The following is a 25,989-nucleotide window of genomic DNA, read 5'->3' as shown; positions in this document are numbered from 1 at the left end:
CCACTCGGGATGGGTACAAAACGATCAGAGAGATCTTTGGTGGCTTACCTACAAAATCTTTCCTCCCTCTCCAATGGGATCCCATTTCCAGGAATCCACCATCTGGAGAAACTGAACAAAAAACATTAGCCCACCATTCCATGGCATAGCAGATTGCAGTATTAACGTCTTGTACCATCTTTTACTCCATTCAAATTAAGTCAAAAAGGTAACTGAGGCAAACTGCAACCATATTATTAGTTAAAGAAATCAGGCCAAAGGTTACAGCTAAGAGCATAAATTGGGAAGCTTCTATAGGATGTTTTTAAGCTAGAGGACTAGTAAGGATCAGATAAAAAAGATGTTCAGGTTTGGAAAAATTCACTCATCCAGGGCAAACCATGGCCCTACCTTAAACAATTCAAATTCCTTCTTTGGCATCAACAGCTGCCGAGACAGTAGATAAAAACATAGTTAACTGGATTATTTGAACGTCTGGGAATGGGAGAAAAAAAGATATAGGATGCAACGTTTACCTGAATAGTCTGATTGTAAAGGCCTTCAGGCACTCCTTCACCAGGCTCGTGAGGGTCCCTCATTAGATCCAGAATGTTGTTTGGCACATACCCTGACATTCCACTCTGGTTTTTCACTTTCCACCATTGTTTCCTGTCATCAATGATCTGTAGCAATGTGACAATCATATCAATGCATTCCACAAAACTTGCAACAGGAGAGCACCAGAATTCAAGCATGCCCAGTTTAACGTTTAAAACATTAAATACGCCTCACATTGAAGAGTACACCCGAGCCTGTGTCATTGCTGTTCTCTGTAGCAAACTAGAAGGTGGATTTCTTGTTGCTCATGAGTTAAAATTACTGGGCACAATGTAATTGAAATAGAGCCAAGGAGGATTTATCTCCACACTACTCATTTATATAGGACATAGATTTTCTATTGCATTGCTTTAAAGGTGCAAAATATGTTGCAGTACAAAAGCACTAATGACATTGTTTGCGCATAACAAAGCATACACAGATATGGTTATGAAATACTATCTCCCTGAAGCCCAAAGCTAAACAAATGGCTGAAAAAGTGTATAGGACTGGTCTTACCTCCAGCAGGTCATCTTTCATAACGGACAGTTCATTGCTGTTTCTCGCTACAAAATCATACTTTGATTTGGCAAATTTCTTAGGCTCCACGTTCACATGAGCTTCATAATTTCTTTTAGAAATAAAATGAGAAATACCACATAAATTGGAAAACACGGCTTTAAGTTAATGATTATACACTAATCAAAGTGTAATAAACAGAAGGGCATTAAACAGCTTTACTGACAGCCATTTCAAGTTGTCATTGTTCATGTGGCTGTAATTTGTGTAGAACTGAGGGTGAACATGCAGTCTAATCCAATCCAACTCAAATCATGCTTTCATTTTGGGAAGTGACAAGTGTAAAATATTCAAAATATTGGTGTCAGTCAATCAATCCCCTGAAAAATAACTACTGAAATACAAAATTAAATGTCAATGCTAAACTAGTATATAAAGAAAGCGTGTCTAAATTAGTTCATTCTGTACATATCACTACTTGTTTGTCCTTAGTTTGGTAAATTTTGCGTCAAAGGGCTATTTGCACAGACAACATCCATTGCGTTCTTGATACCATCGCCACAAAAATGAGACCAGCTTTTAATTTATGACAACGGTGGAATGAGAAAAGGTCAGTTGGCTCCTCAAGCCCACTTTCTGCGTCGATTTTACAATCTATATCCATCATGGACTCTACCCCACCCATGTAATCTCCTGAATACCAAATGGAAAAACTCCATGATCTACAATGGTAACCATCACACCTCCAGGACATTCATCCCAACATCCCTACTATTGAACTAAGACCCGCAGCTACACATGTCAACCACTGCATTTCATTAGGTGCTTAACCATCAAGCTATACATAACTATCTTAACACAACTTACTTTGCTAGGCATCAAAGCTATTTCACTATCAATGAAACAAAAGAGATCAATGCAGAATCATTTAGGATTTCCTAAATTTTAGAGACTAGTATCTCAAGCAGCACCTCTGCAACAAAATGCAATTAAGATGTATATAGTTACATTTGAAGTGCTGATTACCTTACCACTTTACAATATGTAGATATTCAAAGATTAAGAATTTACAGAAGATCATGCAGCACACTTGATCAAAGTAGAGCACAGTTCTACAGTGCCGGTACTAAATTGAAATTTGGAGCTAAACAAACAGTTTACTTTTTAAATCCAATGGAAAACAAAAGAAACTGATTGTCAAACCAAGTGTGATCTGTACAACAGAAATTCAATGCCAAAGCTCCAATGTTTAGTATGCCAGACAGGTTATTTGTAAGCATTCAGGCCACTGCAAAAATGAAAATATTCAAGTTAAATTCAAGCCTTTTTTTGGCAAATGTGTATCTACTAAATTACAAAGTACTATGGAAAGCAGTTTTGACTTTGTCTGAAACACACACTGCACCAGCATAAATCAGGAGACTCTGAAGCAGCAGCAGAGAAAAAGTTCAGGTTAGAAAATGGAGCAGATAAAAATTAAAAGTTACATGCATATGCTGGAGAAACAAAGCAAGCTATTATTTAAAACAAGTGAGCCAAAGGATCTTAAAGTGTAAATCCCTGTTCTTAATTCTATCACAGGAAAAAAAGCGCACCGTTCAGACACTGATCTGTGGTGCACGCCAAGCTGTTAGTAAGATATCACATGCCTCAAATTTACCATGCATTTGAATGGTAATGCAATTTAAGACTTCAGAAATGGAACACAAAAATACCTTTTATGCATTGGGATTGAACCTCATTTTGAAGTGGTTTGCTTAGTATTGAATAGAAAGCATACTGAAATATACATTACCAGCTTTGCTGAGAAAATGTTCGCTCCTTGCCTAGGTGTCAAAAAATCCGATACATTTCATGAATTTGCTAAGATTACTGAAATATCTGAAGCAACAGCTTATTTTAAAGGCAAGACATTTCAATGATTCTTCATTGTACAAGACATTGATCATTTACCCTAATTATTCTATTCCATCAACAGATTCTACCCCCACCCCTTTCTGCTGCCTGAATGGTTGAATGTTTCGAGCATTTTCTGTTTTTATTTCAGATTTTCAGCATCTGCAGTATTTTGTTTTTGTCTCTTTTTAATGTTCTCACCTTCTCACTTGAAGGGGATGCATCAAGCTAGATTAGAGTAGTGTTCCATAGATAGCAGTGGTCCTCTGATACCTCATATCAATGGCTAGTCTTGCATGAGCCTACAGAGTGACTGTTGATGGGCTCTTTGATCCTCAAAAGATCATAAATGCAGACTTTCCAGCAAGGTCACTAGACAAAATCAGGATCAGGAGCCCGAGCTTGTTTTTCACCCCCTTCTAGGCTGAGGGACTAATTATGTTAGCTCCACCACTGACATGTTTCCTAACCATCAGTATTTCACGTGAACAAGCAGCATTCCCGGAGCTTTGTCCACTGGCAAAAATCAGTACACAGCTCCGAAGTCACAGAATCTATAGCACAGAGAGCAGGCCATTCAGCTAATCGTATTTGTGCAGGTGCTGGCTTTTCAACTGGAGCAATTGACTCTAATCCCATTTTCCTTCCTTTTCCCTGTATTTGGTTTTATATTCTTCTGTTTCAAAATCTCCTTTCAATAATGTTACAGTCTCTGCCTCTATTGAGTAAAACATTCCAACAGGCTTGAAACTTTGAAAATCCCCAGGACATGGTGTACCTAGATTTCCAAAAGGCATTTGACATAATTCCACATGAAAGACCATTAGTTAAACTCCAAGCCATGGGAACTCAGGATAAAACCTGACAACGGAGAAGAAATTGGTTGCAGGGTAGAAAACAACAAGTACTCTTTAGGAGGATTTATGCAAGGGTGGTGGAGGGAAAGTATCGAATGGGGTGCCTCATGGCTCACTGTTGGGACCATGATGGTTTCTAACTTATATAATGCCTTGCATTCAGATACTCAAAGCAAAAAGATCAAATTTCCAGAATATGCCAAACCGGGAGGGCCAGTGCAATCGGAGGCAGCTCAGAAATTAAAAATTGAGTTGGATGAAATATATAAGTGGACAGAGCAGTGGCAGAAGAAATTTAATGCAGACAAACGTAATGCATCAAATGGATGAAGCCAAAAAAGACTAGAGTCTTATTCGACTCAATATTTAACATATCCAACAAAATGGAGAGCAGCAATCACAAACCAATAGAATGTTGCACTGCATAGCCAAAACAGGAGAATACAAGTCAGAGGCAGTTGTGACCAATGTGCATAATGTTCAAATCAGACCAGACCTTTCATAGTGCATCTAGTTCTGGTCACTGAAGGAGGCATTCAAGCACTGGAAACAGTGGAGAAGAACCACAAGGTTGATCCCTATTGTCAAAGGTCAAGGAAAGACTGGAGAAACATGGGCTTATTAGCCTGAAGAGGTGCCCGAGAGGTGGTCATATAGATATACAAGGTAGTTAAGGGAATGCCAAATGGAAAATCTGGAATATTACCTTAAGTTAAATTGCAAGAGTAGGGCAAGAGGACATAGATTCAAACTAGTAAAGGGTAAATTGAGGATCGATGTCAGGAAATTCTTTATTACACTAGGAGTATTCAACATACTACTTTCGCTAGTTTTCTAGGCTGGCATGTATGCTGACTGAACCTGAAGTCTTCCTGGTACCACTATGTTAAATAAGTCTTTGTCATCCCCTTGTGCTTTGAGTGGCCCAGCACCACACAACAGTGCATTTACTCATTAAGCCAACTGGAGAACCAAGACTATTTGTGATCATATCTGGGTGCCCATTGATTTGCAAAGAAAGATAGAGAAGAATTGTGGAATTTCATTTCTAAAACACTGATAAAAATTCAACAGTTCATTACATTTACTAGCTTATTCAGTCACCATAAACCAATTGCTCTGATCGTATGTTAAACATACAGTTCAAAAAAGAAAAGTGATGACATTTTCAAGTCTGTAATATTAACATGAACCATACTAAAAAGTTAACATACGACTGGTTAACTCTCAAAAATTGCATAGTGCAAATTACAAAAATAAATGATATGATATCACTTATCAAACTTACTGAGTGATACAGTTCTATTAAAGCTTTCCCTCAATTCTCCAACTTACATAAAGACTTGCGCTCCCTTTAAACTTTGGGAATTTTTATAAAGAAAAACCACTTCCTATAATTCACACCTTTCTCCAGCACATTTGGTTTGTCCCAGCACTTCTCTTGTTACCATGTTCGTAACTTACATTTTTTCCACTTTCTGCACCCAATACAGCCTTAAATTCCAAACCCCCTTTTCAGACAATAGGCCAATCAGGAACCAAGGTAGTAAAAATTGAACCAATCATATTACAGTTTGTCAGTCTGAATAAACTGAACTTCATACACATTAAAGAAGCAGCGAATTAAGAGTGTATTTACATTACAAGTTTAGTGTCAATGAGAAGTGATTTTGCAAGTGCTAAACAAGTGTCGTGTGAATCGGATGTTAAAGCACAACCCGATGCCAAAATGAAGCAGAATGAAACTCCCTCGTCTGGGGAGTCTTGCTCCTCTTTGCTCTGATATCAGGCTGCATTCACACTATAATTTCAGCATCAGTACTAAGCAAAACCACTCTGCAATGACAGTACGGTTGTACTGTTAATGCATCTTAAAGAAATCATACAGAAGAGAGGGCAGAATTGGAGTTTGAAAGTAGCACATCATAACCCTGGGTTGGTTAATGAGTATTCTGGGTTAGTCTTTGAGCAGAAGCCTGGCACTGAAGTATTTTTTTAAAACAGTGAAAAACATGCACTGCATTCAACCTGTACGTTTAATATTGAATGAAAATTTTCTAGGAAATGTGAGACAGGATTAGGCGTTGAGATCTAATGTTCAGCACAATAGAAAAAAAGGATATTAAACATTAGTGTTGCAGGTTTAGTATATCACACACTGTTACATTATTAGTGTTTAAAAAAAGTTCTGGGTACCGTAGCAATATAGCTGACAACAGCATCACCTAGAGTCCCAATATAATGTAACGATGTTCTACAGTGAGTAGTATAATAGCAAGCATCAGATTTAAATTGCAGTTTAAAGGATTAAGAAAATGAGAAAGGAAGAGGACAAGAAATCCTCATGCATATAGGCTTTTTATAACAAAGTCAAGACAACTCTCCACAGGACAATGCATATATTCTATCAAATGTTACCTAGCTACATGTCGGCTACTACTTCTCTTAAAGGCAGCATCAGCTGTCCCTTGTTGCAGCAGAGATCGCCTCTTATAATTTGAGTTGCTGAATGCATACCCGTCAGCTGGAAGATGGTCCTGTGAAATGGCTTGCTGAAAGACAGAAAGCAATGAAGCACAATGATCAGATATTGAAATGATTTAACTCCAGCAACAGACAATCTTAATATCTAAGGATCTAGCAACACACTCCGCCATTCAATTGAGGTCGAAGATCAGCCATTGAATGGCAGAGCAGGCTCGAGGGACCATATGGCCTACTCCTGCTCCCATTTTTTATGTTCTTATGTTCAACAGTACCATGTACATCACCTTTGGTAATAAAGGATTTACAATAGAGGTCAGTGAAATCTCAAGTCAAAAGGACCCATAGTTGCAGACTGGAGTCATTAAAATCATTTCACTGCCTCCACAATTTAATGCATCTACGGTCTCATAATAAATGTTTTACAAAATTATGTTTCAATGAGGGCTGCTCCAAGAATAGAAGATTCTCTTGTATTTCATGTTGAAATGAGTCACGGCTGTAATTCAATGTTGTTACTTTTGCTGAAACTGGGGTAACACGGTGAAATTCAATATTGGAAGGTCCTCGCATGGTGAGCAGGAAACAAAATGGTTTCTTTACAGATAATTAGCAGGTGCCAATTCATGCTCACCCACTGGCCAAAGAGCTCAAAAAAATATTTCTGAAAGATAAAATGAGGCAATGGGCTTCAATAATGTAACTGCCTAGCATATTGTTTAAATAATATATACAGTTTTTATCTTTGAGTTGCTGTCCACCAATTCTAAAATGTTTGAGAGCTCCATGTCAGCTCAGCAACTGGGCATGAAATTGATTTATCTAGATTTTCAAAAAGAACTCTTTAGTTTTGACATAAGACAGACTAGGAGGCAACAGCATCCCCTACTGGCAATAGTGGTTCACATTTTAACAGTATATTAAAACACTTACCACAATTTTACTGTACAATATTATATTTCATTATTTTATTTAATTCACATGGGCACACATCCAAAACCTGCACAATTTCCTCAATGTACAGCTCTCCAATTACAAAGTTGCTTCAAAACACAATACTCAGATAAAGAGTCACAAGCAGCTCAAGTTCATTCTTCAATTTTGAATACTAAGCAACATTTATATATCAAAAGGTGCTTTATAATGGTGTACTCTTCCAAGAATATCAGTATTTCAAAGATATTCAGTACAATTTCTAATTATACCAGAATAAACTCAACTGCATTCAATATTACCCACAAACCCCAACATAGTATTTAAAATTTTGAATAAGTGTAGAAAATAACCATCTTATTCACTGATGGCTTTAAGTATGAGATAAAAATGTATTTCTCCATTCCAGTGCAACAAATTTACTGAATTGTGTCATAACTTAGTGGTACAGGAATTGATTTTGGATTCTACATTGAGAAAAAAAGAACTTGCATTTATATAGCGCCTTCAACAACCTCAGGGCACCCCAAAGCCAATGAAGTATCTTTTGAAGTGCAGTCACTATTATGTGGGGAAATGCAGCAGCCAATTTGTGCACAGCAATGAGATAAGTGACCAGATGATCTGTTTAAGTGATGCTTGTTGAGGGATAAATAATGGCCAGGACACCAGGAGAATGCCCCTGCTCTTCTTCGAATAGTACCATGGAATCGGTTACATCCACCTGAGCGGGCAGATGGAGCCTTGGTTTAACGTCTCATCCAAAGTGTCAGCCTGGATTGCGTGTCTCTGGAGTGGGACTTGAAGCAGTGGGACTTGAAGCAGTGGGACTTGAAGCAGTGGGACTTGAAGAGTGGGACAACATTCTGACTCAGGCAAGAGTGCTACCACTAAGCCATGGTCGACACCACCACTAAATTATTCTACCATTACATTAGTCAAGTCACAGGAGGAAGTTCCATTAAACCAATGTTTAAACTGCTACCTATTTTCCTAAAAGTTTAGTTGTTGGAAGGCCTGTCCAAATATTCTGACACTCTTGTTTCCACAGGTGTCCTCCTTCGCCCAGTCTGATCAGTCACATAAGTGTTCTTTCACTATTACAACAGTTTCTATCCAATTTAGGGGATCCTATGTACATAATGCTGGTCAGTAGCATTTTCAATTCTCTCTCGGACCTGTCAGCATAGTCATCTCAATGTTGTAAAATTACAGATAAACTTGCAATATGATCTTTCACAGCTTCTGTATATTTGCCAGTAAATATCCTTGTAAAACAATTTAAGTAAATTACCCTTCATGTTACACAACAGGAAGGGGAAAACTGTGTGTGCAGGTGTGCGTGATGTTGTAAGCTGCCATGCAAAACAGGATTCTGATACTGTGATTAGAAACCAGCTGCCTCACCAAGATTTGGAGCACCTGAACAAGGAAATTGTATTACCATGTTTAACTCAAACAATTCATCTTTTACTTCCTACAAAACAAAATCTTGATTATACACAGCTGAAAGAAATTACTTCATGTTGAAACTAAGCACATTGTCATAACAATCTATTTTAACTGATATGCTAACCAGTAGTTGAGGTTCCCTCCTTTGAAAACAAAGGAATATATAACTGTACATACAAAATATGCTCTTAATGCACAATTATCCTTTCAAGCCCATAGTTTTCAACAGCATTTTTTTCATCTTTATTTAGCTCTGGCATTCAAAAGGCAAAGTGCTTTCCAGATTTCTGCAAAAAGAAACTATCAGCTGTGATAAATTCATGGCTTGAAGATATAATTATGCTGAAAGACATTCCCAGATTAAGCCAGTGCAGGTACGTACCTCTTCACTCAGTCTCCTCTGCTCTTCTTGCCTTCGCTGATGCTCTGCATTTGCCACCGATTCAGCTAAATTATTCAGTTCCTGTTCACACGGTGTGCCCAAAAATGACAATAAAGGAGGTTCCCACCCATTTCTAAAGTGAGGCACGTAAGGGGGAATAAACTGATCTTTAGGCCACTCGGATCTGCAACCGATAAAAGTAGAATGTTAGTGAAAGGAACAATTCCTTCCATATGAAAAACTCACACATTGGGACCATGTGTACATCACAAAGATGAAGAGTGATGCACTAAAACTGAGTTATAGCTTCTATTTTATAACTCTTGTGGGATGTTAATAGTTTTTAATGGGTTTAACATTCATGTAAATAAAACATTTTCTGTCAGCATTTTTGAGTTTTAATGCAAGGAGGATATATGATGCTGAAGTCATTAGACATGCTGTAACATACTTTGAAATTCATTTAGCATTGTATATTGAGAGGACATCCTAATACAAGTTTATGTAACTACAAGATAGACTAGCTCAGAGACCTGTTTCGTTGTATACAAAAAATGGCACAGGTCAGTGCTTTGTTAATGTAGGACAGTTTGTTTATATGAACAGAATGAGTTATTCTGGTCAAATTATAGTAATGAGCAGCTATCTGAAATTGTGCTACCTTATTTGCAAAATACTTTAAAAAGCAACAGCCACCTTGGATTCTTGCCGAACCCACTTTCTAAAGTTATTCACAGAACAAACAGACAAAACATCGATAATGAATTTGATGATTTCTCAAGTTATTGAGGGAACAAACATTCAATCTCCTAGATAAAACTGAAAATGCGAGTCCAGTGGTGCAGAATTAAATATTTTGCCACAGCTGACAGTAGCTAATCATTTTCTGTAGCCTTTTGAGGCAACCTTGAATTTGGAAAAGTCCCCAGTAGAGCAAAGCCTGTTAATATGAGCAAACTAAACAAGATAATTTGTTAATTTATTGATCAAATTTTTCTGAAGAAGTGCAACTTACAAGACCAGAGAGCATATCATTACATTATCTTTAAATATGTGGACTGGGGAAGAACTGATGTTGTGCTTAGAACAGAACCTTGTTGCTGAACTCAGGGCAATTAGGGATGGGCAATAAATGCCGGCCTTGCCAGCGACGCCCACATCCCGTGACGCCCACATCCCGTGAACGAATATAAAAAAAACTCCTCCCCCCCCAGTAACTTTAAAAAAAATTCGTTCATGGGATGTGGGCATCGCTGGCAATTATTGTACATCCTTAATTACCCTCAAGGTGGTGGTGGTGGTAAGTCGCCTTCTTGAACTGCTGCAGTCAGTGTGGTGAAGGTTCTCCCACAGTGCTGTTAGGAAGGAAGTTCCAGGATTTTGACCCAGCGACTATGAAGGAACAGCGATATATTTTCAAGTTGGGATGATGTGTGACTTGGAGGGGAACGTGCAGGTGGTGTTGTTCCCATGTGCTGCTGCTCTTGTCCTTCTAGGTGGTAGTGGTCGCGGGTTTGGGAGGTGCTGTCGAAGAAGCCTTGGCGAGTTGTTGCAGTGCGCCAGTGGTGAAGGGAGTGAATGTTTAGGGTGGTGGATGGGGTGGCAATCAAATGGGCTGCTTTGTTCTGGATGGTGTCGAGCTTCTTCAGTGTTGTTGGAGCTGCACTCATCCAGGCAAGTGGAGAGTATTCCATCACACTCCTGACTTGTGCCTTGTAGATGGTGGAAAGGCTTTGGGGAGTCAGGAGGTGAGTCACTCGCTGCAGAATACCCAGCCTCTGACCTGCTCTTGTAGCCACAGTATTTATGTGGCTGGTCCAGTTAAGTTTCTGTCAATGACGACCCGCAGGATGTTGATAGTGGGGGATTCGGTGATGGTAATGCCGTTGAATGTCAAGGGGAGGTGGTTAGCCTCTCTCTTGTTGGAGATGGCCACTTGTCTGGCACGAATGTTACTTGCTACTTATCAGCCCAAGCCTGGACGTTGTCCAGGTCTTGCTGCATGCAGGCACAGACTGCTTCATTATCTGAGGGGTTGTGAATGGAACTGGACACTCTGCCAATCATCAGCAAACATCCCCATTTCTGACCTTATCATGGAGGGAAGGTCATTGATGAAGCAGCTGAAGATGGTTGGGCTTAGGACACTGCCCTGAGGAACTCCTGCAGCAATGTCCTGTGGCTGAGATGATTGGCTTCCAACATCCACTACCATCTTCCTTTGTGCTAGGTATGACTCCAGCCACTGGAGAGTTTTCCCCGATTCCCATTGACTTCAATTTTACTAGGGCGCCTTGGTGCCACACTCGGTCAAATGCTGCCTTGATGTCAAGGGCAGTCACTCTCAGCTAACCTCTGGAATTCAGCTCTTTTGTCCATGTTTGGACCAAGGCTGTAATGAGGTCTGGAGCCGAGTGGTCCTGGCGGAACCCGAACGGAGCATCGGCGAGCAGGTTATTGGTGAGTAAGTGCCACTTGATAGCACTGTCAACGATACCTTCCATCACTTTGCTGATGATTGAGAGTAGACTGATGGGGCAGTAATTGTCCAGTTTGGATTTGTCCTGCTTTTTGTGGATAGGACAAACCTGGGCAAGTTTCCACATTGTCGGGTAGATGCCAGTGTTGTAGCTGTACTGGAACAGTTTGGCTAGAGGCGCGGCCAGTTCTGGAGTACAAGTTTTCAGCACGATAGCCGGGATGTTGTCGGGGCCCATAGCTTTTGTTGTATCCAGTGCACTCGGCCGTTTCTTGATATCACGTGGAGTGAATCAAATTGGCTGAAGACTGGCTTCTGTGATGGTGGGGATATCGGGAGGAGGCCGAGATGATCATCCACTCGGCACTTCTGGCTGAAGGTGGTTGCAAACGCTTCAGCCTTGTCTTTTGCACTCACGTGCTGGACTCTGCCGTCATTGAGGATGGGGATGTTCACAGAGCCTCCTCCTCCCGTTGTTCTCTACTCACCCCCTCCTAATTAAAATCGGTCAAGTTGAAGTCCATCACTCTGTATAGCATGTATCTTTACACCAGAGGTCAGTAAATAAGCATTTCAATTGACTTGCCTTGGTTTAGTCCACGTTTCACCCAAGGAAAACCAAATTTCTCGTTCTTCAGGTGTGACACATGTATTCAGAAAGTCTATAGCATCCTTTGTCAAGAGGGGAGAGAGAACAGAACTACCCATTTCAGGTCCACCACTGGTTTGCATGACCTGAAATAAAAGAGTTTAAAGCAAATAATGAAAATATGCACTGCACTATGACTGCGTTCTGTCTGGTGCTCCCAATAGAATAGTGGAAGTTAGATGAGTTTATACTGCTTATTCTATTTGATCAATCCTGTATCAAAGAATACAATATAAGCAATATCAGTATTCTAAAACAGCTTGTACAGCCACAAATTTGTAATAAAAGTAAGATGACAAACTGTCACAATCAGGCTCTTGAAAGAATGAAGTTACAATGTTCAATCTTTCCAAATTATTCTCCAGTTTCAAAGTCAACTTAACTTGAAAAAAAGCAAAGCCTACAGGCCCAGGGTGAGCCTTTCCATTTCCCACACATGGCCACCAATGTCTGCCAAATTATAAGCAGCATTATTCTGTCCATTCATGTCAGTTACAGACTGGATTAGGACGGTCCAAACCCATTTCACTCAAAACCATGACAGCTGGTAGAATTTAATTTTATGCCTTCAGATTTAAACTGAAGTTGTAGAAGTGAACAAATGGTATGCTAATCCATGAAGCCATCCAGTGCCCCAGGTGAGGCTTCTTTGTTAAGAATCTGTAATTTTTTTTTGTCACTGCAAACATCCCTCCAACTTGGAAAAGTAAAAATGAGCTCTCATGTATTGGTGCATCAGGACAGAGCGAGGAATACTACATGAAGTAGTTTTCCAAGCTCAGGACAAAAGTCCCATATTCAGCGATTCTCATATTAAATGGAATCTGACCCTCGTTGCCCCCAATGTTGAAACTGACATTTTCAATACAATAACAAGATTTTCAAAAAGCTGTTGACCCTACCGTACATCTTCAACTAAACTATCCTCATGAATGCAGATTAGTTTGGCTGCAACTAGAGTACTATGTACAGTTTGGGCTCCCCATTATAGGAGGAATATAAAAGCAAGAGAAAAGTTGCAATCTAGATTCACTACCATCTTACCAGTGATTAGGTATTATATTTACGAAATCTTGAGAAGTTAGGCTTTTTTCCACTAGAGTGGAGGTTAAACAGTTACCTGATGGAGGTTTTTCCAAGGAGGATGCTGATAAAATTAGTGACAGATTGTTTTCACTGAGCAGTGATAGGGTAACGAGAAGGCACAAATTTAATGCAACCACAAAGAATTAAATGGGAAATTAGCAAGAAAATCGTTACACAAAAGGGTGGTTAGAAAGTGGAACTCTGTCATAAGCCATTGTTGAAGCAGGGCCCACCAATTATTTTAAAAAGGGAATTAATTGTTTAGAAAAGAATATTAAAGAGTATGGGGAACAGGCAGACGAGGGGGATTAGATTAGGTGATTTATAAGGAGAAAAACACTCGTGCAGATTGATGGACCACATAGCTTGTGCCTGTACTACAATTTTAATGATATTCCAAGTAATTGCATTAGTGGAATGTGTGTCATGTTTTGAAATTTTTTGACCAGTTTTCCACAGAAAGGATTTGGAAATAAGTTACATTTCAGAGCTGTGTTTTAAATTGAAGTGGGTACACAGGTTTGGAATTCTCCTTATAGCTATATGCTGCAGTCACTGAGCCAGTACAGTTTATGTTATTAAGCCAATGTAAGAATATTGGAAATAGGAAAAATTGACATCTTTTTCTTAAAGCTAGTAACCATCATGCTCTGCAGGTTGTGCAATGTATTTTGCTGAATTGAAACCTGTTAACCTTTGACTAGTGACTGACCCTTGTTACCCTCATTGTGAGGCAAGGCAGCTACATGATAGAAGAGGAACAATGACCTAAAAAGCGGAATAATCCAAAGATAGCGATAAGACCAGGACCATGACCAGCTAGCTGGACAAGTGTGGTCAAATAAACTGGCCATCTTGAAAAACTACCTTGCAAAGGGTCTTGTGGCTAAATGAGTAATGTTAAAACAAGCTGACCATCTTGAATTCTTTGAAAAACTACTTTGTTCATCTACAAGGGTCTTATGAATATTGTTCCATATATGGTGAGAGTTTCCTGCCAGGGGGGACATAAAAACCCAACATCTTTTGAGCTCAAGGCAGAGGCATTAGCGAAGTCCACCCAGCTGTCGAAAGAACATTTAGCTATCTGAAGACGACACCGCTGTCAGAAGAACACCTGACTTTCAGAAGACTACCTGACAGAAAACTTGAAACGACCACATCGCTAACTTAAGTACAATCTCTGCCTAGAGATCAAACGGGGTAGTATTGTTTTGATCTTTGTCTAAATATTTGATGCTTTTACAGGTTTGATTTGACTATTAATAAATGAGACACAGATTACCAATTGGTGTCATGTCTAATGAATCTGTTACACCAAGCTTTGAAAATATGGCTAAACCACCAGGGAAAAAATTAATTTGTTATCTTTTCACAAGCTCCACACATGATCACTGGGATGATCCATGTGTGAGCCTAGCGTGGGGTATCTGCCGAGAATCCACTGTATTTTTTTTTTATTCGTTCATGGGATGTGGGCATCGCTGGCAAGGCCAGCATTTATTGCCCATCCCTAATTGCCCTCGAGAAGATGGTGGTGAGCAGCCTTCTTGAACCGCTGCAGTCCGTGAGGTGACAGTTCTCCCACAGTGCTGTTAGGTAGGGAGTTCCTGGATTTTGACCCAGCGATGATGAAGGAACGGCGATATATTTCCAAGTCGGGATGGTGTGTGACTTGGAGGGGAACATGCAGGTGGTGTTGTTCCTATGAGCCTGCTGCCCTTGTCCTTCTAGGTGGTAGAGGTCGTAGGCTTGGGAGGTGCTGTCGCACAAGTATGGGGTGGAGACAGCCAATTTTATTGACAGGCTTACTGGCGAATCACTGGACGTGGATGAAGTTGGAGGGGCAGCCGACTGGTCAGATACAACAAAAAGAAAACCCATGTTAAGGTCAATCAGTCCAGTTAAATCTGGGATGGGAGCCCAATCTCATGAGGGAAAACTCACTCCTCTTAAGCTTAGAGCCAAGTCAGAATCAGAAAGCTGACCAGAAGTTAATTTAACACTCCCAAATGGGATAATGTGGTCTGGTTGATTACTTTCCTTATTAACGAGGAAGATTTGAAGCTAAGCGAAGTAAGTGAGGTTTAATTTTACTTGTCACTCCTCTGTACGTTCACTTCTTGTCTGTAAAATAAAGCAGCTTAATGATTTGTATCTAGCCCTCATCACAAAGTGTTTTCGATCCTCCTGCTAAAGGACTGGAGAAGCACACTTGAAATATCCAGATCAGGTTACAAGGGTATACTATTGCTACACACCCGGGTTATCCTATCGTATGATTAGATATTGGGCAGTAAAAAAGGGATTAAGCAGCACTGCTGAACCTGATAGAATACCTAAGGCAGACCTGAAATTTAGAACAACTCATTAGTTAAAACCCAGATGTGCATGATACAATGCAAAAAACCTATACTCAGCCAATCTATAATTGTTCAAATACTCAATATTAAACAATTTTGATAATTCTCAATGAAAGGGTGCTGTTGGGGACTCAAAGCCTTGTGCTACATCGCCAATATCTGAATTAGAGGTGGCTTGACTCAACTGAATTTGTTATTTGTGAAAACATTGTGTTCTTGTAGCAGAGCCTACTATGCTAGTCCAAAGACACAAAAGACAAAAAACAAATCCATTTCAGCAGCTAATTATCCAATAATCATGATTTCTGCACAACGCAGATCTCTGAATTTTCAACTTTTTATAAAGTGTTGAAACTTGTGAATGTGTGCGTATCAAATAGCCGTGTAGTATCAGTTCGTAATGTAGCGGCTGCATTGTACAGCATTCATTATCTTACAATTGTTGAAATTGTAATACCCTGTAAAATTGCCAAAGGATTGCCTTCTAGATTGGTAAGGGAAATACCCTGTAAACTGCCTGAGGATAACAACACAGCATGGGAAGTAAATAGTTCATATGGGCTTTTAAGCAATTAAGTCGTAAGGTCATTATCCCTGATTCACATCCAGGGAAGAAGCACGTCCAGGGAAGAAGCACTTAGTGAATCGTAAACTGGTCACAGCCCCTCACATTTGTATGGCTCCCTTTGTTAAAAGTAAAGGTGTGTTATAATAGTGGAGCCGACTTGTCTGTAATTCCATGCTTCAGTACTGACTTCGTGGAGGTGATTAGCACAAAAAGGAGCGAGCCCTTCTGACACATGGATCACTTAGAAGCAGAGATTTTCTTTGACTTTGGTCTCTGTGTAAATCAGGAAAAGACTTTCATCGCCTCTATTCTTCTTCAGTAGGAACTTTTACCTAGCAGGTTTTAGTGGTATCCTTATGAGTACAAGGTACCTTTAAGAACAGAGTGTCAGAGGTTAAAAGCTAAATTGTGACTACACTAAACCATTACAGGCAACAACAAATTGCATTTATATAGCGCCTTTAACATAGTAAAACATCCCAAGGTACTTCACAGGAGCGTTGTCAAACAAAATTTGACACCAAGCCACATGAGGAGACATTAGGATAGCTTGGTCACAGAGGTAGATTTTAAGGAGTGTCTTAAAGGAGGAAAGAGAGGTAGATAGGCAGAGAGGTTTAGGGAGGGAATTCCAGAGCTTAGGGCCTAGGCAGCTGAAGGCACGGCCGCCAAAGGTTGAGCGATTAAAATCGGAGATGTGCAAGAGGCAAGAATTGGAGAAGCGCAGAGATCTGAGAGTTGTAGGGCTGGAGGAAGTTATAGATAGGGAGGGGCGAGGCCATGGAGGGATTTGAAAGCAAGGCAGAGCTAAAAGTGTCACTGAATTGCGAGTAGTTCGAGGTCGAGTAAAAGGAGAGGGAAGCCAGTTCATTTGGCGTCACTTGTGCGTTAGGTGGGTTCAGTCAGAACTGAAGAACCAAGTGAGACAGATAACCCACTGCGAAAGGATTTGTCGACTCAACACCCCAGAAGTTAATGCCTGCATCCCAGAGAAAGAAGGAGATTGACTCAATGTGTCGCTTGTGAGGATGAGGTGGTGTAAGCTCTGAACATTGTTAATCTCACGTAGACTTGAGCTATTTGACAGCTGGCTATTCAAAGCTGCTAACTTGTCAGCTATCTAAGGAATCACAAAGTAATCTCACAAATTTATAACCTCAGACTTCGGTCACCACTATAGTTAACAGTCAGCTTACGTCAGCACTGATTTACTGAATTGCTTGTGTATCCTTTGGTACTCAGTTTGTAAAGTATCTCTGTCCATTATGACTTGCTACTCAATTGCTGGTAACTCTGATTACATTTATGCATGTCTATTAGCATTTGTGTACCGAACTTTAACTTTAAGTTGTGATTTGTAACCAATAGCATTTAGTGCATCACTAGTGGTCTGGCTTCTTCCTTGGCTAGCAACCTAATTAAATTCATTTCAATCCAAAGTGGATAAATGTAAGATGGTTAAATGTAAGCTGGTTTGGCGAGCCGAGTCAGGCATCACACATCCCTAGACCTATGCTGAGAAATAAAACCCCAGGTCGTTCCTTGGTAAGGAATTGAAGGAGGGAATTAGAAATTCGTCTGATTCCTTGGCATACATTTGCAGGATACCGAAACCCAGCTTCCTTACACAATCAGGTGGAATATTGTACGATTTAAGTATATGCTTTATATGAATACCAGCATCTTGTAAACTTACCATATTCAAAGGTGTAAACAAGAAGTGTACCAGGTCTACTGCACTAGGGTTCTGAATGTGGGTTCTTAGTTTGGCCTACAATGAAAGAAGAGAAACAGTAAGTGTGCAGCTAGTGAACAATAAATCCGAAGAGGTTATAACTTGTGCATCAACCCTTTTAAGGTTTTAGAAGCTGAAAAGGATGTTGACACGTAATACTTATCCCATGGCAGCTTGATTTTTAAATGCAGTATTTGTACTACAGTAAGCATATGTAGAAGACTGCTCCTTACTGCTGCAACAAAGTGGGGTTCCATAACTGTCTGAACCACAGTGCAGATATCACAGTTTGTAGTCAGGGATTTACATCACAATCAGGCAAAAATAGTGACAACACAGGACTTGCCTAATGAGTACTAAGAACATAAGAAATAGGAGCAGGAGTAGGCCAATCGGCCCCTCGAGCCTGCTCCGCCATTCAATAAGATCATGGCTGATCTGATCCCAACCACAAATCTAAAGAACACAAGAAGTAGGAGCAGGACCCGGCCACTCAGCCCCTGGGCCCTCTCCGCCACCCACAGGGAATTGACCGATCCGAACTCAGCTTCATGTCCAATTTCCTGCCCGCTCCCCGTAACCCCTAATTCCCTTTACTTCTAGGAAACTGTCTATTTCTGTTTTAAATTTATCTAATGATGTAGCTTCCACAGCTTCCTGGGGCAGCAAATTCCACAGACCTACTACCCTCTGAGCGAAGAAGTTTCTCCTCATCTCAGTTTTGAAAGAGCAGCCCCTTATTCTAAGATTATGCCCCCTCGTTCTAGTTTCACCCATCTTTGGGAACATCCTTACCGCATCCACCCGATCAAGCCCCTTCACAATCTTATATGTTTCAATAAGATCGCCTCTCATTCTTCTGAACTCCAATGAGTAGAGTCCCAATCTACTCAACCTCTCCTCATATGTCCACCCCTTCATCCCCGGGATTAACCGAGTGAACGTTTTGTACTGCCTCAAGAGCAAGTATGTATTTTCTTAAGTGTGGACACCAAAACTGTATGCAGTATTCCAGGTGCGGTCTCACCAATACCTTATATAACTGCAGCAATACCTCCCTGTTTTTATATTCTATCCCCCTAGCAATAAAAGCCAACATTCCGTTGGCTTTCTTGATCACCTGCTGCACCTGCATACCAACTTTTTGATTTTCTTGCACTAGGACCCCCAGATCCCTTTGTACTGCAGTACTTTCCAGTCTCTCGCCATTAAGAAAATAACTTGCTCTCTGATTTTTCCTGCCAAAGTGCATAACCTCACATTTTCCAATATTATATTGCATCTGCCAAATCTCCGCCCACTCACCCAGCCTGTCTATATCCCCTTGCAGGTTTTTTATGTCCTCCTCACTCGCTACTTTCCCTCCCATCTTTGTATCATCTGCAAATTTTGATATGTTGCACTCGGACCCCTCCTCCAAATCGTTAATATAGATTGTAAAGAGTTGGGGACCCAGCACCGACCCCTGTGGAACACTACTGGTTACTGGTTGCCAGTCCGAGAATGAACCATTTATCCCAACTCTCTGCCTCCTGTTCGATAACCAATCCTCCACCCATGCCAGAATATTACCCCCAATCCCGTGATTTTTTTATCTTAAGTAATAATCTTTTATGTGGCACCTTGTCGAATGCCTTCTGGAAGTCCAAATACACTACGTCCACTGGTTCCCCTTTATCCACCCTGTACGTTATATCCTCAAAGAACTCAAGCAAATTTGTCAGACATGACTTCCCCTTCATAAAGCCATGCTGACTTTGTCCTATTAAATTATGCTTATCTAAATGTTCCGTTACTGTCTCCTTAATAATAGACTCCAAAATTTTACCCACCACAGATGTTAGGCTAACTGGCCTATAATTTCCAGCCTTCTGCCTACTACCCTTTTTAAATAACGGTGTTACATTAGCAGTTTTCCAATCTGCCGGGACCTCTCCTGAGTCCAGGGAATTTTGGAAAACCATCACCAAAGCATCCACAATCCCTACTGCCACTTCCCTCAAAACCCTAGGATGTAAGCCATCAGGTCCAGGGGATTTATCCGCTTTGAGTCCCATTATTTTACTGAGTACCATCTCCTGAGTGATTTTAATCGTATTTAGCTCCTCCCCCCGTAGAGCCCCCTGTTTGTCCAGTGTTGGGATATTCTTAGCGTCCTCTACCGTAAAGACTGAAACAAAATATTTGTTCAGCGTTTTTGCCATCTCCATGTTTCCCACCATTAATTTCCCGGTCTCATCCTCTAAGGGACCTACGTTTGCCTTAGCCACCCTTTTTCTTTTTATATAACTATAGAAACTCTTGCTATCTGTTTTTATATTTTTTGCTAATTTCTTTTCATAATCTAACTTCCCTTTCTTAATCAATCCTTTAGTTACTTTTTGCTGTCTTTTGAAGACTTCCCAATCTTCTATCCTCCCACTAAGTTTGGCTACCTTATATGTCCTTGTTTTCAGTCGGATACTATCCTTGATTTCTTTACTTAGCCACGGATGGCTGTCATTTCTTTTACACCCTTTTTTCCTCAGTGGAATATATTTATTTTGAAAGTTGTAAAATAACTCCCTAAATGAACACCACTGCTCATGTACCGTCTTACCCTTTAATCTATTTTCCCAGTCCACTTTAATCAATTCCGCTCTCATACCATCATAGTCTCCTTTATTCAAGCTCAGTACGCTTGTTTGAGAATCAACCTTCTCACCCTCTAATTGGATATGGAATTCAACCATGTTGTGGTCGCTCGTTCCAAGGGGATCCTTAACTAGGACATTATTAATTAATCCTGACTCATTACACAGGACCAGGTCCAAGGTTGCCTCCCCCCTTGTAGGATCAGTTACATACTGCTCAAGAAATCCATCCCTGATGCACTCAATGAACTCTTCCTCAAGGCTGCTCTGCCCAATTTGATTTGTCCAGTTAATATGATAGTTAAAATCCCCCATAATTATAGCTGTTCCCTTATTACATGTCCGGACTATTTCCTGATTAATACTTCTTCCAGCAGAGTTGCAACAATTAGGAGGCCTATATACTACGGCCACTAGTGTTTTTTTCCCCTTATTATTCCTTATCTCTACCCAAACTGTTTCATTATCTTGATGCTTTGTCCCAATATAATTTATCTGTATTACAGTGATTCCTTCCTTTATTAACATAGCCACCCACCTCCCCTTCCTTCCTGCCTGTCCTTCCTGATTGTTAAATACCCTGGCATATTTAATTCCCAGTCGTTGTCACCCTGCAGCCATGTTTCTGTAATGGCCACAAGATCATACCCATACGTAGTTATTTGTGCCGTTAACTGGTCCATTTTGTTACGAATGCTACGTGCATTCAGATAAAGAACTTTCAAATCTGTTTTGTGACGCTTAGTTCCTGCTTTTTCCTTTTTTTTTTTAACACTTTACCTATTACTCCATACCTTCTGTCCCTTCCTGTTACGCTTTCCTCTGTCTCCCTGCTCAGGTTCCCAACCCCCTGCCACTTTAGTTTAAACCCTCCCCAACAGCACGAGCAAACACTCCTCCTCGGACAGCGGTCCCGGCCCTGCCCAGATGCAGACCGTCCGGTTTGTACTGGTCCCACCTCCCCCAGAACCGTTTCCAGTGTCCCAGGAATTTGAATCCCTCCCCCTTGCACCATTCCTCTAGCCACGTATTCATTTGAAATATCCTCCTATTTCTACTCTGACTAGCACGTGGCACTGGCAGCAATCCTGAGATTACTACCTTTGAGGTCCTATTTTTTAATTTACCTCCTAACTCCCTATATTCTGCTTTTAGGACCTCATCCCCTTTTTTAACCTATATCGTTGGTGCCTATGTGCACCACGACAGCTGGCTGTTCGCCCTCCCCCTCCAAAATGTTCTGCAGCCGCTTCAGAACGTAAAAAATCAACTACTTAAAATAATACGTAAGCCACATTTCTTTGTTTAATTTAAAATTTCTAAAGAGCCTTAATCAAGCTTATACTCTAAAAATAATGACTTACCAGGAGGTTAAATGCATGCTTGAACTTCTGAAAACAGTCTATGAACTCATCCTGTGGAGGTGGCTTTGCACGGAGAGTCAGAACACCTTCTATTGAAGAGGGGGGGGGGGGGGGGGGGGAGGAGGAGGAGGAGGAGAGAGGGGGGGGAAATAGACTGACATTAATACTTGATGTACTGTATGTATGTGGAGAAAGGGAGGAAAGGGAAAAATCCACCTTTACACAAACTTACCAATTTCTCAGTAGTCAATGAAGTATTTATTCATATCATTACATTATAAAATCAGAAGTACTTTTGAGTCCATTTAAAATTCACTTTTCAACATCCCTTACAAATGCCCCAAATACTAGAGATATTGCTTGAGAACAGTTCTTAATTTCTTCAACAGATGTTGTCACGAATGCTAGTTAATAAATAAAGAAACCTTGAACACAACCAAAGCAGAATCATCCTCGAGTGAACCACAACGAACTTTGTTTTCTGCAGAGAATTTTAAAAGTACTCCTGGCGAAGTACCAGACTTAGGCAACTTTTTCTTTTGGCAAAGTTTACTCATAACATTTAAAAAGAAGCTGCTATGTACACACTACCACACTCCCTCAAATGCCCAAATAATAAATAGGGTTCCCTGCTTTAGACATTATACAGACAAGCCTCAAATACTACTCACCTCCTGGTCCTTTCTTTTTGCTTTTCTTTGATTTTTTACGTTGTGAAAGCTGAGAAAATGCTTCAGCAGCCTTCTGAAGTTTAATAACAAAAGCTTCTACATCATCCAAAACGTGGTTCAAAATTTGCTGTTGCATAGAAAAGTTGAATACACATTTATAGAAAAACCAATGTACAGTTATAATACAAGCACAATGTTCTGTATTTCTGCCGTAGATTGATAAGTTAGTAACTGAATGAAGCTTTACATTTAGGTTTCACAAGTCCACCCAAAAATAATGTACAATTTCCTTTGTGTGACCACCAGTTAACAAACATTGCCTGACGAATGCCAAATGGAAAGATGCATCGGATCAGATTTCCCCTCAACAGGTATGTACATAAACACTTCAAAACTGATACTGGCTTGTTCCAAATTCAAAGTGCATTCATATTGGATGTAGTTATATTTAGCAATACAGCAGAAGCTACTGTGTGTTGACTCATTTGTTACAAATTTTATCTTGAATAAATGTTTTGTGTCTGTCTCCCTGTGTGAATTAGTTGCTGCAAGGATGTCAGGCTCAATTTCATCCATCTACATTTACAAAGTTTTCTCTTCTTTTGCCTGTGGTTATTCACTTCCCTGGGGAGATTAAATAAATTGGACAGAGTGCACAACAGAACAAGTGAGCTGCTGGAACAAAGAAATTCAATGGGCAATTAATCAATCCCATCTTAACCAAAACAGCAAAGAAAACTGTAGTGCACTTTCACCCAATACAAATACCAAGACAACTGAGCTTGTAATTGGGAATCAGTTACTATTGGATACTTATTGGCAAGTGGCCATAGGTCATCCTGTGGGAAACAAAGTTTGAAGTATTTGAAAGACGGGATGAGGCACTGAAGAATGAGAAATCTGGATTAGATTTAAAGAGAGGACTCAAAGGCTGTTAAAAGATGCTTTATCTCTAACATGGAGGAGTATTTCCGATGGACTTTGATAGTTACAATTCTTGCAAAAGGAAAATTTAAGTACAGGGAGTTTTCCATGCTGGAAGCAAAAAATTTCAACAGACAGGAAGAACACATAAAAATGCAAAAGGCCAAGCTGGAGTAACTTTTCAGACAAAGGCAACAAGCATCAAAAGCTATGCAGACAATTCAAAATGGACTGATGAACAACTGATCGAAATTCAGAACAATTATCCAAATTTTATTTCAAGAGCTGGTTAGAATTCCAAATTTTTAAGTTGGATTAAGAGCTAAAAACTAACTACACAGCAAAAAATAACCCTGTAATCAAAAACAACTGGAGTGCTATTTCAGTTTCTTGGAGTATCATTTAACGTTACGTGGAAGAAAAATAAATCTTCGTGGAATTTAAATTAAGCTGTGTGAAAACAAAAGATTCAGCAGCTGTCCAGTACAAGATGTCGACTGTATCACTGACAGGCTACATGGTAAAATGTTTGTGTACGGTAATAGCGCTCTATGCTACTTAGAAATTTGTGGTTGGCCGTTTCATGGTCTAACCCAACATAAAATCCGTCTCCAAAACCTCAACAATAGAAACAGTGAAGTGAGTAGAGTGGTAAAATTTAGTAGTTTTATGAGGCACCAATGAAGCTACATAGAGAAGACTGAGTGTTATACTGTTCTGAGTGATGCAGGTCTGGTTGACACAGGTCACACTGTTGGCTCTGCTTTGCACTTTGCCTCTGTCAGTTAAATTTTAACATTCAAGAGCTGAAGGACCAGTTGGCTCTCTGGTAACAGAAAAAAAAACTTTGCTTTGTATCAATTTGCAATTTAGAGTCCAGAACAGGCTTCTCAGCAACAACTATTTGCATTTATATAGTGCCTTTAACATAGTAAAACATCCCAAGGCACTTCACAGGAGCGTTATCAATTAAAATTAGACTCCGAGCCACGTAAGGAGATATTGGGACAGGTGAAAGGTAGGTTTTAAGAAGCGTCTTAAAAAGGAGGGGGGGGGGGGCGGGGGGGGGGAGGTACAGCGGCAGAGATGTTTAGGGAGGGAATTCCAGAGCTTAGGGACTCGGCAGCTGAAGGAACAGCCGCCAATGGTGGAGCGATTAAAATCGGGGATGCGCAAAAGGCAATAGTTGGAGCGCAGAGATCTTGGAGGGTTATCGGGCTGGAGGAGGCTACAGAGATAGTGAGGGGCGAGACCATGGAGGGATTTGAGAATAAGATTGAGAATTTAAAAACGAGGCGTTCCCAGACTGGGAGCCAATGTAGGTCAGTGAGCGTGACTTGGTGCGAGTTAGGATATGGGCAGCAGAGTTTTGGATGTGCCCAAGTTTATGGAGGGTGGAAGATGGGAGGCCAGCCAGGAGAGCACTGGAATAGTCGAGTCTAGCGGTAACAAAGGCATGGATGAGGGTTTCAGCAGCAGATGAGCTGAGGCAGGGGCAGAGGCAGGCAATGTTACAGAGGTGGGAGTAGGCGGTCTTGGTGACAGAGCGGTTATGTCGTCGGAAGCTCATCTCGGGGTCAAATAGGATGCCAAGGTTGCAAGCGGTCTGGTTCAGCCTCAGACAGTGGCCGAGAGGGATGGAATCGGTTGCTAGGGAATTGAGTTTGTGGCAGGGATCAAAGACAACGGCTTCGGTCTTCCCAAAATTTAGTTGGAGGAAGACAGTAGACACACAGTGTGAAAAAATTTAGGGGAGCATTATAGACATTTGAGGGAGTGGCTAATTGAGGGTTATTAGTTTTTCAGACCAGCCAGAAACACTTTCCTAGTCCTGCACCATAATACATTTAAAAAATCAACACGTATTCAGGTTATTCATGGTTTCCAAAATTTACACTTTGCTTTGGAGGTACACTTAACTGAATAGCCATTTTGTATCATCCCAATATAATCATCGCATTGAAGAGTTCCCAATGTTTATCACACCAAGTACTTTCCACAGTGCAGTTAAACCATTTCACTAAATCATGATATACACAAGCATAATGCCCAAGTAAAAAAATTAAACCTCCAAGTCAGTACTTTTGCTCATAAAATGCCAATTCATCTTTTAATTTTTAATATTTTGTATTTAACAAATCCAAATGAAAAGATAAAAACAATTTAATATTCTTTCATACCACATCTCTGTCAATCCTGACTGCTGCCATATCTGAGGTTTCTTCAGGTTCATGAGTAACCTTCTGTTTTTCATCTGTTAAGAGCACAATGTTTTAATAGAAATGTTTTATGTACATTTTTCTACACCACTTTTGGAAAACTGGCATTTTTATATGGTGACTGTCTCTTTGTAGCTCAGTATATAGTTGATAGGTTACTGCTGTATTGAATAGTAATAATTTCCATAACAAAATACAG

At 40.3% G+C, this 25,989-nt stretch overlaps 1 protein-coding gene across 8 annotated transcripts in view; it reads right to left on the bottom strand.

Moving 5' to 3' along the window:
• eps8a (EGFR pathway substrate 8a, signaling adaptor) overlaps positions 1–25,989 on the bottom strand; it is a 167,141-nt gene that overhangs the window by 21,308 nt on the left and 119,844 nt on the right. For 6 of the 8 annotated variants that reach the window (XM_068004762.1, XM_068004761.1, XM_068004760.1 and 3 more), the window contains 9 exons: positions 25,752–25,825; positions 22,648–22,774; positions 21,977–22,065; positions 17,941–18,015; positions 12,165–12,313; positions 9,100–9,283; positions 6,267–6,400; positions 1,096–1,207; positions 516–662 (listed from right to left, as the gene is read on the bottom strand). In XM_068004762.1, coding sequence (XP_067860863.1) covers positions 516–662; positions 1,096–1,207; positions 6,267–6,400; positions 9,100–9,283; positions 12,165–12,313; positions 17,941–18,015; positions 21,977–22,065; positions 22,648–22,774; positions 25,752–25,825 — 1,091 coding nt within the window. The remainder of the gene's footprint in view (positions 1–515; positions 663–1,095; positions 1,208–6,266; positions 6,401–9,099; positions 9,284–12,164; positions 12,314–17,940; positions 18,016–21,976; positions 22,066–22,647; positions 22,775–25,751; positions 25,826–25,989) is intronic. The other 2 variants (XM_068004763.1, XM_068004767.1) reach the window with 2 other exon arrangements.

The sequence above is a fragment of the Heptranchias perlo genome, chromosome 24 (genome assembly GCF_035084215.1).
Source record: "Heptranchias perlo isolate sHepPer1 chromosome 24, sHepPer1.hap1, whole genome shotgun sequence".
NCBI lineage: Eukaryota > Metazoa > Chordata > Chondrichthyes > Hexanchiformes > Hexanchidae > Heptranchias > Heptranchias perlo.
This window is presented reverse-complemented; position numbering and strand designations above follow the sequence as displayed.